Source organism: Martes martes (assembly GCF_963455335.1).
Source record: "Martes martes genome assembly, chromosome: 5".
In the NCBI taxonomy this organism is placed as follows: Eukaryota; Metazoa; Chordata; class Mammalia; order Carnivora; family Mustelidae; genus Martes; species Martes martes.
The window spans coordinates 103,622,796-103,636,390 of record NC_137892.1 but is presented as its reverse complement, the minus strand read 5'-3'; the positions used below and the strand labels follow the sequence as shown (position 1 = coordinate 103,636,390).

The following is a 13,595-nucleotide window of genomic DNA, read 5'->3' as shown; positions in this document are numbered from 1 at the left end:
CTCAGATGGCCCTGGTGCTCATAATTGTATACACACTGTGTCTGGGCATGAGGTCAGCCCTGCCATGGGCCGAGATGGGACCTGCAGGCACTCCCACAAAGTGTGCTAGGGAATAATTTAGGAATATCCCTTTGGAGGCCAGCAGAGATGACCGACGGGGAGGGGAAGGCAGGAGAAGCCAGAGAAAAGATGATCCCCATGATCCCCCTTTCTGTCTCATTAATAAGAATCACTGGTGGGACCCTCATGCCCTTGGAAGCCCAAAGGTAGACAGCGCTGCTCTTGAGGGGCTGTCTGTCCAGGAGCACAGGTCACTGGAGATGGCAACACAGTCTAATACCCGATGGTCCTCGTGCTGCAGAAACAGCTGGACCAAACTCAGCTCTGAGGATGCACGATTCTAACAATAATAACAATGGCCACGAGCAGTAATAGTTCAGCACTTACACGTTTATGTGGCACTTTGGACTTTTGCATTATTCATCTTGGTCACACCTGGTGACATTTTTGTGTACATCAGTGTAATGACTCTGAGCCATTGGCAGGAGGTAAAGTGGAGGTCTGCCGGGGCTGGGAGGGGCCAGAGTATGCGGGGATACTTTCTCTGTGATTGTAGAGAGCTGGATGGGCCAGGAATGGGTAAAATGGGAAGAAGCGGAAGGAATCAGAATTTATGCAGGGATGCACGTGGATAAGAATAAATAGAAAGTGTGTAAAAACAGACTCGAGATCATGGCAGGATTGTAATGGGTGTTTTCCTCTTGGATTTCCAATGTTGTTCTTATTATAATGGTGCAGCGCACTCTGGATAAAAATAAACTCGAACACAGCTATAGATCTATCAGCAGGGTAACATATGGTGAGGCAGCTGTATTTCTGAGTTAGACCTGAGTTTAAATCGTCACTCTGCCTTCATACATGTCAAGTCATGGCCATCTGTAAAATGGGCACATGGTTAGTACCTGCCGCCTGGAGTTTCAAGGACATGAAGTGATGTGACCCATGAATGTGCTCCATAGGTGCCAACTAAGGTCATTACCACGGGCCGGGCCTAGCCTGAAGGTTATGAAGCATTGTCACATTCTGTCTTAGTGTGAGGTAGCCATCAGTGTCACCCCCATTTTAGAGAGAGATAGGTCAGGGATTCCAAAGGCCAAGCAGCTCACCCAGGTCACATAGCAAGTTAGTGATGGAGCTGGGTTTTCGGTCTAGACATTCTGGCTCAAAAGCTCTACTCCATTAAGTGCTTGGTGCTAGGGCCAGGATGTCATTGAGGCAGGGTTTATGGAGAATTTGCCATCCCCTTGCACTTGCCACTCAATGCCTATTGTCAGGATCTTTGGGACCGAGCCAGGAGCAAGGCACCGGGTGGCCTAATTCTGTCTCTGGAGGTTCCAGCTGTCACATACAAAAGATGAATGTCTGTCGGGTAGCTCTGTTTTTATCTTCCCACAAAGTTTAATTTCCCCGATGCGAGTGGTTCGATTGCTTTGAGGTTTCCAGGGTTTGAAGCTTCATAAGAAGGCTGGTTTCCTGGGCACCGTGATGCCGCGAGGCTGCAGTACACGAATGTGAATGAAATTCACGTTTCTTGCCATAATGAGGGTCCTAGATCAGTGTCTTGGCTCGGCAGACAGCGGAAGGCTTTTGTTTTTCTCCTCTGTCTTCCTAACTCCTGGGATTTCCACGTCCAGGTGACATACCCCCTTGAATAAGTTGATAGTACAGATTGTCTTCTTTCACTGCATTACTGCAAGCAAAGGTAGCAGCAGCACAGAGAAATGTTTACCAAAATTCTGCTTAAGGTAGTGGTCAGGGTTGAGAACTTTGGAATCGGATATTCAAAAGTTTCCCTCAAACTCTGCTGCTTTGATTGCCAAGAAGCCTTGGGCAGGCTACTCGGTGCCTCTACACTTTTGTTTGCACAGCTGTAAAATGGGGGTCATAACTGGGCTTACAGGTTTCCCATGAAAGATTTTAAAAAGATGATACGTATAATGTGCTGGACACAGTACCCTGTATGTTCCGGAACAGTCAGTAAATGACGGCTACTATTGGCTGAGCCCGTGCACCAGGACAACACTGGGCACTTTCACAGACAATATCTCAGTGAATCCTCACAGCAGTCCTGTGGGGTGGGAGTTTTGCCCCCATTTAACAGATAAGGAAATGGGCTCAGTGAGGTGAAGCATCCTGCCCAAGGTCACACAGCTCATCGGAGGCAGACGCAGGCTGAGAGCCCTTTTGGAATGGGGTCACCACTGCTGCACAGAACTTCATGGGCAGTGCCTGGAATGGCAGGGCCCAGTCCTCCCAGCCATCAGAGAGAAGCTCTCATCTTTGACGGCCACAGGAGACAGACCAGGAGATCGCTCCAGGGGCAACTAATAATTCTTCCAGTGTCAGACGAACTTCTCAGATGACTTTATGCAGTGATTTTATCCAGTCAACCTGCAAGGCAGTGAAACAGTTATGAAGAGCCCTGAAAATTCACTACTGGTAGTGATTTGTGCCAAAGAGGAAAAAGGGAGTGAGGAGTAGGGAATGTGGAATTTGCATTAACATCCGCTCTACCCAGTGCCAGCCCATGAGCCAGAAGCTGGGACCACAGAGGCAAACGAGATACGGCCCCTGCCCCATGACACACATGATAGGTTGGAGAGTCCTGGTATGGGGCCAAGTACTAAGTGGTGGAGGAAAGAAAGTGTGATGAGAGCACAAGTAGGCAAGGGAAGGCTCTCCAGGGAAGGCAACATGCTGTGAGCTGGGTTTTGAAGCATGCCTAAGAGTTCACTAAAAGAGGAAAGGATAAGAGGAACATATGTTGAGAAAAAGGGCAGTCTTCCAGAGGGGTTGGAGATTTGGGAGTACATGCTCCCTTGTGGGAGTCATGGTGCCGGGCACAGAGTAGATGGTGAGAAACACTCGCTGCCCAAGGCACTCCCTGGGGGAAGGGAGGGTTCAGGGGTATGAAGAGGTCACCACAACAGAAGGAACGCCTTCAGGTGGCCAACGCAGGTCCTGGTACAGAGCTGGGCAGGGAAGGTATAGCAGGCTGGACCAGAAGGCTAAGGACCATTCACTGTGATGAGGGAGGACACATGGGAATTCCAGGCCCGAGTGCAGGAGGGCTCAGTGGGCTGCGCGTGTCTGGAGGGGACCATGCGAGCCAGGGAATGGTGGCCTGCATGGCTGGAGGTGGCAGAAACAGGCCAGGCTGAGCAGGACATTACCTGAAATATGGGATCCATGTTGTGGGAAGTGGTTCTCCTGAGCGGGACAAAGGTGACCTTGATCTCAAAGCCCTGTGGCATCTCGTCTCAGTGTTCTCTCCCCTTGTCCCGTCTCAGCTCCCCTGCTCCTTCTAGACCCCCTAGGACCCAGCTACTCCCTTAGTGGGTCTCTGGGCTGGTGCCTCATCCTGGACGGCTCTGGCCAGAGTCTTCTTATGTGGGGCTCCCCGGACCACCCTTCCCCTGCTATGTGCCATTTCAGATCCCACATGGGGCTTGTTTTAGAATTATTTCTTGGTGATGTGCTTGGTCCGCGTCTGACCCTGTCTCTGCCATAAGGTCCTGAGATGACGACTGTCAGGCAGCGTCTGGCTCGCGATAGGCCCTTCATCAGTCCGTGCTGAGCGTTGCGCGGATGAACGTGTCGAGGGGTGGGGGGCGCCTGGAGACGGGTAGCGGGGGCCGTGCCCAGCAGGGAGGACTGCATCTCCCAGGAAACCCGAACCTAGCACGGGATTTATTTCTAGTTCCATGTTGTTACATCAGGAAGAGAAGCCAAGGGCCACAAGACCTCTCTGAGGTTATGCAAACTGAGTCTGTCATGATGGATGTGCAGCCAACTTCCCCATGTGAGGCGCTCTGTGGGGAAGTGGGAGCTTCTCGCTGGGGTCCTCTCTGGGGACCCTTCCAACAACCAAAGCCGTGCACAAGAATCCAGACCAGCCCAAAAGTCACCCGTCATCCCCAGGGTCAGTCCCTTGCTCCTCCCTTCTCACATCACCCCGCTCACCTCCTAGGAGCTTCTCGAACCGTGCACCCCTTCCACCCTTATGGCCCCACATCCAGCCTCTGCATTTGGGGCACGCCCTGGTGCCTCAGCCTCCCCGCTGGCCTCTCTCCCTCCAGCCATGCCCCTGCAAAACTGCCTCCACCTTGCCTCCAAGACATCTCTCCAAAACATAGTTTGTATCCCGTCACTTCCCTCCTTAAAACCTTCAGGGGCTCCCTGTTACCCTGGAGATGAAGTCCAAGTTTTAGCCTGGTCCTTCCTTATCTGTTCTCTTGCCACTTACCCATTTCCCTAGACCTCTCTCTCCCTCACTCATACCCTCTGGGCCAGCCATGTCAAATCGTATGATGTTTCCAGAACAGCCCCAGCTTCCTGTCCATGGCAGACACGACTTCTCTGCCCAGAACCTTCTTCCTTCCCTATTCTATTTTCTTCCCTGAAGTCACATCCAACATTGCCTCCCCCAGGAGGCTTTCTGTGGTCCCCTACCGACCTTAGGCCCAGCAGTCCCCTGAGCTGATGCCCTCAGTCACAGTGTTATCCCTGGTGAGCATGTACCCATATACATCCGTCCAGCTCCCCCTCACCCTATAGGCTGTGAGGCTCCAGGGAGGGCCTGGGCTTGACTCACAACCCTGTATTCTCTGACCTCCACAGGGTCTTAGGAAATGACTGGGCTCTAGCTGCAGAAGTCATCAAGATTCAGGACAGGGAGACAAAGCCTCCTTCCCTTGAAATGGCCTCTGCTCAGCCTCGTTCCGGGTCTCTTTAGCTTGGCTCAGCAAAATCCCTCAGTGGCTGCACTCCCAGCACCCTTCTCAGCACCAGACTCTGGTCTCTGGCAGTGGTACAGGGCACCCTGCCCACCGTCTATCTATCACAGTCTTCTCAACCCTGTAGGCACACGACAGCCACCTTGGGGCTTGGACACTACCATCGGAAGTTCTGCTGTAGTGGGTCTGGGGCAGGTCCAGAGCATTAGGATTGTTTAAAATGCTGTCCAGGTGACTCTAAGAATATGTAGCCAGTTTGAGAACCACTCACGCCTAGTCATCCTAGAATAGAGGTCCTCATCCTTTGTTGGATGTTACAATCACCCAGAGAGTTCATAAGACTGCCCATGCCCCGGACCTACCATCCCTGACCCAGTAAATGAGAATCCACTGGGCAGTAGCAATCTTGGCATCAGCATTGAATCCTACAGAATCTTCCCTCCCCCCCGTCTCACTCCCTCCCTCTCTCCCTTTCCTTGTTCCAGAAATATTTACTGGCCTTACCTATTAAGCTCTGGGAGCACTGAGGTGAATCAGATCCTGCCCCTCCTTGGTGGGGGCTTAACAGGGCTTAACTCAGAGCTGTTAGGAAGGGAAGAGCCCCCCCGCCACTGCTCCCTAAAGGGAATGTGTCCCATGGACAGGTGTACTGGGCCCTGCCCTGGCTCCCAGGGCCGCCTCCTCTTCACCAACCTGCTGCTTTCCCGGGGACGCCCATGCTGGGTCATCCCAGAGACTGGGTCTCTGCTTCGTCAGATCACATTAGAATGGGGGCTCTCTGGGGGGCTGCCCCGGACCCTGCACGAGGCTGGCGGTAGTGGCAGATTGGGGGCTGCGGGTTTCTGCTCTCTCCTTGGCACACGCGAGTTCCACAGCCATGCTTTGTTTGCGGCTGCACCTGTAAGCGTGTCTGTGTCTCGGTCCCACGCAAGGCTCTGGGGAGGGCATGCCAGCAGGACTTCAAGGTCCTTTTGATGGAAAGAATCAACCTGGGCTCTGGGCATTTTTTAAAAAAATGCAGATAATATTCACATATCAAATTAACTAAAGTGAAAACTTGAGTGCCATTTATTGCATTCACAACATTGTGCAAGTACCACTTCTACCTAGTTCCAGAACATTGCCCTTGCCCCAAAAGGAAACTCTGTTCTCCTTTCCCTTACCCCCAGCCCCTGGCAACCACCACTCTGTATTCTCTCTAAGAACTGACCAATTCTGGATGTTTCTATAAATGGAGTCATATAATATGTGGCCTTCTATGTCTGGTGTCTTCCACTTAGCGTGTTTGCAGGGTCCATCGGCCTTTGTAGTATCTACTAGTACTTCGTTCCTTTTCATGGATAAATAATATTCTGTTATATGGCTGGACAGTGTGTTGACTCATTTATTAGTCCATGAACATTTGTATTGTTTCTGCCCTTCTTTATGGGGAAATCTGGGCATTTACAATTCTTTACATCTGTACTCCAAACATCTATTGACTGGTATTCCTAGGTCCTTAGCATTAGCCTGTGTGCTGTGGTGGTCCCCTTCCCTGTACTAATCAAATACTATCTTCAGGGTCCCTAAGGGGGTGTAGGCATATGTGGGTCATCTCTTGCTCCAGCTTCCAGCCTCCACTGACATCTCCAACTCTCTCCACATCCTACCTGGGTGATTCCAGTCCCATCTCTGTACTGTCTCACCCCACCCTACCGGCACCCCAATCTTGGGCAGGAGGCTGGTGCGTGTGCAACAGACTGCAGCCGAGGGATTGGTGTGCAAATGGAGGGGGCAGACAGCCCACTGTGCTGACAAGAGTTTAGATGTGAATTTTGCGTGTCGTCATCTGAAAGGAAAAACTGCTTTTTCTCCATCCTTCCACAACACTTACGATATCAAACGTGCAAGGTTTTCCCTGCATCAGGTAATTCTCCAATTCTCAATGGATGGTGACTAGATGTTCTATAATTTAGCTCACCCCTGATGCTAGCTGCTGGAGCTAGCTCACACCCCACGGGGAAGGGCTCCATCCCGCAGGCGCCCCAATTCAGATGCCAGTCGCAAGTCCCGGGCTGCATCTGTGCTTGTGACCAACTGGCCAGTCACTGGCGAGTCCTGCCCCTCCCCCTCAGTTTTAATAGTTTGCTAGAACAGCTCATAGAACTCAGGAAAGCACTTTACTTAGTTTTTACTGATTTATTACCAAGGATACAAATGAACAGCCCCCTGAGGGGATACGCAGGGAGAAGAGTGGAAGGGTCCTGGGCACCGGGGCTTCTGTCCCCGTGTAGCATAATGGGGTAAGCCACACTCCTGGCATATGGACATGTTCTTGTTCACCAATCTGGAAACTCTCTAAATCCCTTCAGTTAAGATTTTTATGGAGGCTTCATTACATAGGCATGATTGATGAAATCACTGGCCATTAGTGATTGAACTCAATCTCTCCCCTCCCTGTGGTGAGGGGGTGGGGTGGAAAGTTCCAACCCTCTAATCCCATGGCTGGCCTCCCAGCCCCCGCAACTGGCCCCCCTCCTTAGGGGCTTTCCGAAAGTCACATTATTAACGTAAACTCAAGTATGGTTGAAGGGGCTCGTTATGAATAATAAAAAAAACACTTGTTTCGTCTTTATGGATCTGGGCTATTTCAGGAACTGGGCACAAAACCCAAATATTAGAGCAAAAGATGCTTCTAGTGCTCCTATTATTTAGGAAATTATAAGGGTTTTAGGAGCCCTGTGCCAGGAATTGGGAACAAGACCCAAATATATATTTTCTTCTATCATAATAGCAGACTGTCCTAAAACTTCATACACATGGCACAAGGTGTTTCTAATGGACGGCGTCTGCCCATCAGGTTTGGACAGACACCTCCCATTTCCATCTTCTTCTTGTCCTTTTCCAATGCCTCCCACCCAGTATTTAAAGCTGCCAGCAAACAACTCTGTTCGTTTGGAGCAACATAGACTTCTGTCTTTTCTGGTCCTTATAAACCGCAACCTGGGGTGGGAAGGAGATGGGATGTGGACCCCCAAGGTCGATTTTATTTTTCTTCTGAAACAAAAGAAACCTCCTCTCCATGAGGAGAATTCTGCCATGTTTCTGGGCCAACTGTCTCAAACAGCTACCTGCTTTTCAAAAATAGCATGAAAAAAAATTCTGCCTGTAACACTAGGTGCCCCATGTTATGGGGGTTACCCTACCTCTTTGTACACGGGGAGTGGGATGGGGCCGGTGCAAGCCTGGACACGCCTTTGAAATTAACCATCTATCTACTCCTTTCTGGTGAATCCTGTCTGTTGAGTCTTGTATTATTTTTTCAAAGTTTGCTCGTTGGTAATGGTTAGGAGCTGGGCTTTCACTGTGAGCAATTTGGAGACCATTAGATGCTTCTGAGCAGACAAGAGATGTGCCCTGACTTAGATTTTGAAAGGACCTCCCTGGTTGCTACAGGCGGCTGCATCATAGGGGGCGAGAAGGCTGCTAGTCAGAGGCTGCTTGGGGACCTCAGGTGAGAGGTGCCGATGACTCTGCCGGGCTGGAGATAACCGGGAGGTCAGAAGCCATCAGACTATGGGACATTTTCAAAGGCAGAAACCATAGCTTTTGCTGGAGGGCTGGATGTAGAATATGGGAAAAAGAGTTGAGGATGACTCCAAGGGGTGCATGGGTCGCTTAGAAGGTTAAACCTCTACCTTCCGCTCAGGTCATGATCCCAGGGTCCTGGGATCGAGTTCTGCATCGGGTCCTTGCTCAGCAGAGAGCCTGCTTCTCCCTCTCTGTCTTCCTCTCCCCCTACTCCAGCTTGCTCTCTCACTCTCTCAAATAAACAAAAATGAATTTTTTTTTTAAAGAAGGATGACTCCAAGATGTTTGGCCTGAGTGACTGTAAAGGTGGACTTGGGGGAAAATGTAGGCGGAACGGATGTGGGACGGCGAGGAGCAGGGGCTTAGTTAGTTTGGTCGATGTTTCTAAGGTGCCTACTGCATGTCCCAGTGGAGGTGAAAGGGTCAGATGTATCTGAGGTTGGAATCCCGTTGTGCTAAGGAGGGCGGCGGTGATGGAGGGCAGAAGCACCGGAAGTGACAGGTGGATTAGTGATGCCCCCCACACACATTCCTTTACGCCCCTGCTTCAGGCTGTGACCTGAGCACAAACACACTTAACAGGAAACGTGAAAAACAAAAACAGGAAAAGTAAGTGAGGGGGGAAATCACACCTTGGGGCCAAGAAGGAGGTTCAGAAAGTATCTAGTAGAAGAGGGAAACTGAGGCCCAAAGAGTACAGTTGGTTTGTTCCAGGTCATACCACGAGTAAGTGACAGAGCGAGGCAGAGCCAGTCTTCGGGCCGCAGGCTGCTGGTGCTCTTTCTGACACACCGTGTTGCCCACCAGCTCCAGGATTCGAAGGCTGCCTGTGTGCCGGGCTGAAGGCAGGTAGGGCGGAGGCTGGATGACTGTCAGTGTTGTTTCCCTCTAGGTCACCATTCTCGTCAGCCTGGCCCTCGCTTTCCTCGCCTGCATCGTGTTCCTGGTGGTTTACAAAGCCTTCACCTATGACCACAGCTGCCCAGAGGGATTTGTCTATAAGGTAAGGGGCTTCTGGCAGGTGAGTGGCCCCAGGTGACTGCCAACCTCAATTAGAAGGTTTATCACTGTCTTCTTTTCACTGGCCAAACTCGGGCAACCTCCCTGCAGACTATTGAGAATGTGGTATGTGTCTGACAAGGGGTTTCACGAAGGATTTCATTTCCTTCCAGTAGGCAGTGAAGTTCTTCCTCCCAGATGGTGCTATCCGGAGTCAGGAGTAGGAGGGGGCCCCGCTTCAGGCTGGAGGTCAGCGGTCAGGGAGAGCTTGCTTCCACCCGAGAGGGGCTGGTCCATCCAGAAAGCTCTGCCTTGGTACCTTCCTGGTTTGATGTCCGATTCCCAGTTCCTGTGGCAGGAGTGGTTCATTTACTGAGCACCTATTAAAAGTCACAGCCTTTTCTAGATATTTTCATAAACATTATCTCAACCAAGCTGTACACGCATTCTGAAAAAAAGGTTTTATTGCCCCCATTTTACATATGAGGAAACAGGGGAAGAACGTTTGGATAAGAGAGTTTTCCAAATCAGCACATTCCATTGTCAAGTGAGGAAGTCAAATGGGGGGTGTTCTGTCTTGGAAACATGCATCCTTCAGTTCTGCTATGTGGCTTCCTCAGACTCCATTCCTGGTAGTTAAAAGCTGAGGTTCTCAAAGAAGCAACAACTCTCAAGAGGGGACAGTTGAATGGATGATGATGTGTTCACACAAGGGATTTCTGGGCAGCTGTGAAAATGGGTGAGGGAGGTCTTTAGAACCGGGCCCGGATTATCCTCCAGGTTAATAATGAAGAGGAAAAAACACTACATTTGTGTGAGGAAAGGGCTCGGAGGGGAGGGATATGTGCTTATATTTCCAGGAAAAATTCTAGAAGGATCAATGAAAAAACTGGGAAAATTGATACTCAGTGGGGGTGGGGGAGGAAGGCAGAGAGTAGAGATGGGGGAGAAGAGCAAGGCTTCTCTGGAGACCTCTCGCTATCCATTTGTCCTGGGTATCTATCAATGTCTGGCATACCTAAAAAGTAAATAACCACAAGTCATTCCTGAAAATTAAAAACAAGCTTGACAAAGAACCTAGCTCTATATCAATTTGGGGATGTCGACGTACAAAGAAAATAAATATTCCAAATGAACAGAGTGCATTGACTGTTCACCCACAGTGGAATATACTCTAAGGATACAGAAAGAGGAATCTTAAAGTTGATTCAACAATCTAACTGTTGGTCATAATATTTGCGTTATTTTGTGACCATTTGATATATGTTGTAGGGTAACACATATAGACCATTCTGTCAATGTTTGTTGGGAACCAAAGATTTTTTTTTTAAGATTTTATTTATTTATTTGACAGAGAGAGAACACAAGTAGGCAGAGAGGCAGGCAGTGAGAAAGAGAGGAGGAAGCAGGCTCCCTGCCTAGTGGAGAGCCCGATGAGGGACTCGATCCCAGGACCCTGAGATCATGACCTGAGCTGAAGGCAGAGGCTTAACCCACTGAGCCACCCAGGTGCCTGGGAACCAAAGATTTTGATCAAAGAGGAGTTACAAATATAAAAAAAACAAAAAACAAAAAACAAAAACCAGATGGCCATAGGCTGCAGCAATGGCCCAGAGAAGCAGCTGGGGAAGGGGTGAATGATCCAGATCAAGAGGTCTGGGGGGGGTGGTGGTGGGAGGGATGGGGCGTCAGGAGTGTCCTCTACAGCCTCATAGTCACTGAGCAGAGGACAGTAGATTTGTATCAGCCTCAGGTTTCTTTCTCTCTTTTTTGTAAGTGGAGGGATAATTGACATATAACATGTTAGTTTCAAGAATCGACGTGATGATTTGATATTAGCATATATGTTTAAATGTAAGTCTAGGTAACATCCATCACCACATGGTTACAAAAAATTTTTTTTTCTTATGATAAGAATTCTTAAGATCAACTCTCTTAGCAACGTTTAAATATACAATACAGTGTTCTTCACTACAGTCACCATTGTCCGTGACATCCCCAGAGCTTATTTATTTTATCTCTGGAAGTCTGTGCATTCTAACCACTCCCACCGTCTTCACCTCCCCCACCCCCCGCCTCCTGCAACCACCAGTCTAGCCTCGGGTTTATTTTTTCTGGTTTCGAGTAGGCAGCAGCTTTGAGGCGGTGATGGTGATGATGTTGGGGAAAGAGCGCCGAGGGCCAGGCCCAGGCCAGGTGACATCCCCTACCCTCTGATTCAGAGCCTCTTGTGGCTGAGGGCCCCAGACGGAGTGGTCATGGGGCAGGGTGGGTTGGAAGCAGTCCGCTGAGCTCCCCCTGACTCTGTCTCTCTCGTCCTCAGCACAAGCGCTGCATCCCGGCCTCCCTGGATGCTTACTACTCATCCCAGGACCCCAACTCCAGAAGCCGCTTCTACACGGTCATCAGCCACTACAGTGTGGCCAAGCAGAGCACCGCTCGGGCCATCGGGCCGTGGCTGTCGGCGGCTGCTGTCATCCATGAGCCCAAGCCGCCCAAGACCCAGGGCCATTAGAGGCCCACCCCCAGCCAGAATGGGGGGCCCAGCGGGGGGTCCCCTGATGGCTAAGCCAAGCTCCAGTTACAAGACACCACTGTACTCCTGGGATATGGGGGCGGGGGCGGGGCCGGGGTGGGTGGGGGGGATCTCACCGAAATTATCGTGCACTGGAGTTGTCTGAATTGATATTTCTTTTCGTCCTTTGGTATTGTTGATTCGTCCCCAAGTCAGGATTATGTACAAAGGCATGTTTCGTGTTGACTGTTCCCATGTAAGATATTTTCAAAGCCACTGCTTATTACTTGTTAGGAAAATTTAAAAACAGAAAAGGAAACAAAATGAACAAAGAAGGACTAAACTGGCTGCATTTGGAAGATGTTGGTGGTCCGTGAAGAGCACAGACTCTGGGCTTCTTCGATGAGAAGCCGTAGCCTCCGTGGGGGGGTTTGGAAGGTACAGGAAATGTGAGCAATGCAGGCTGGGGCTACATGGTTGGCCTCGGCTCTGCAGGAGGGGAAGACAGGCAGTCAGGACTGGCCTCGTTGGAGAGGAGGGCTGATTTTGGTGTTGTTAAGCCTGGGATTCACAAAACCTAAAGTCAAGAGCACCCACCATGGGTGCGTTTTGCTAAGCTAGCCCAGATCACCACACGGGAATCTGAGCTGGGGCTTGGGCCAGCCCCTGCGGCCTGGGGAGGAACGGGTGCAGTCAAACGCTGAGCAGCAGGCAGACTTTCTCCGTCTTTCTCTTGAGTGTCTAGATCAACCCTGGGTACTGCCTATGTTTAAGAGACAGCAGGGTAGGGTGGGGGAGAAGGAAGAAGAGGCTGCAGGACAAAGCAAGGCATGGGACAGGCATATTGCATGTGGCCAAGCTGAAAGCACAGGCACCACATTTTAAAAGTCTTGTTTGCTTGGTGTTTCCCAAAGTGCTAATGGCCATTGGAGGAGTAGTGATAAGGGTCATAGCTGGGAACCTCAGGTGACAGCTGGGGAGACTTTAAGACTGGGTCTGCAACAATGCCAAATCACCCATAAAGGAAGCTGAAAAATGTGACCGTCTTTTGCCCACCTATTGGACTGACAGCCATCTGACAAGCACCCAAAGTCCCCGATCTAGTTCTAGAAGCTGACTAGGGGATAGCGTCTGGCAGGCCTCTCGCTGTGGTGGGATGCCACCTACCCCCCCATCAGGCACTCCCACGTGGTTTCCGGCAAAGGTTTCTGGGAGGCCCCCTCTGCGGGATGTGGCTCCAGGCTTGCAGGGCCAGAACTGGCTGGGAGAGTTGGTTATTTGAGATGTAGTACTGTTTCCCCATGAAGCCCGACAGCCTGGATAACGGACATTCTCTCCTGGCTTGCTATGTTGCCGAAATCATTGTACACAACAGCTGGGTAATAAGACTAGCATAGCTCAAACTATCCTGCCAAACGCTATCATCTGACTTTCCTCCTCCCACCTCATCACCTCGAGTCACCTGTAAATTCATTTGTCATCCGAAGCGGAATAACAAATTGTCCCTAGCAAAACCGCTGAGCGCTTTATAATTTTGTGGTGTATTTTTGTCAGTAGGTAGCAGAGGCTGAAGTATTTTTTGGTGTAATTCTTGAACTTTTCTGACAGGAAACAAATAAAGATAGATGTGTCTGAAATTCTTGACCTTCCTTTGCAACCTTCCTCACTTTTGCTCAGTGAGCTTGATGGGAAGCGGCCGGGGTCAGAGATCTGTC

General features: G+C 50.3%; 1 protein-coding gene across 1 annotated transcript in view; it reads left to right on the top strand.

Moving 5' to 3' along the window:
- Nucleotides 1-11,880, top strand: part of NSG2 (neuronal vesicle trafficking associated 2) — a gene marked incomplete at both ends in the record, with an annotated part of 49,689 nt that extends 37,809 nt beyond the window's left edge. Inside the window, 2 exons of the mRNA XM_080804796.1 lie at nucleotides 9,259-9,369; nucleotides 11,689-11,880. Of these exons, the coding sequence (XP_080660922.1) occupies nucleotides 9,259-9,369; nucleotides 11,689-11,880 (303 nt within the window). The remainder of the gene's footprint in view (nucleotides 1-9,258; nucleotides 9,370-11,688) is intronic.
- Nucleotides 11,881-13,595: the final 1,715 nt, after the last annotated feature.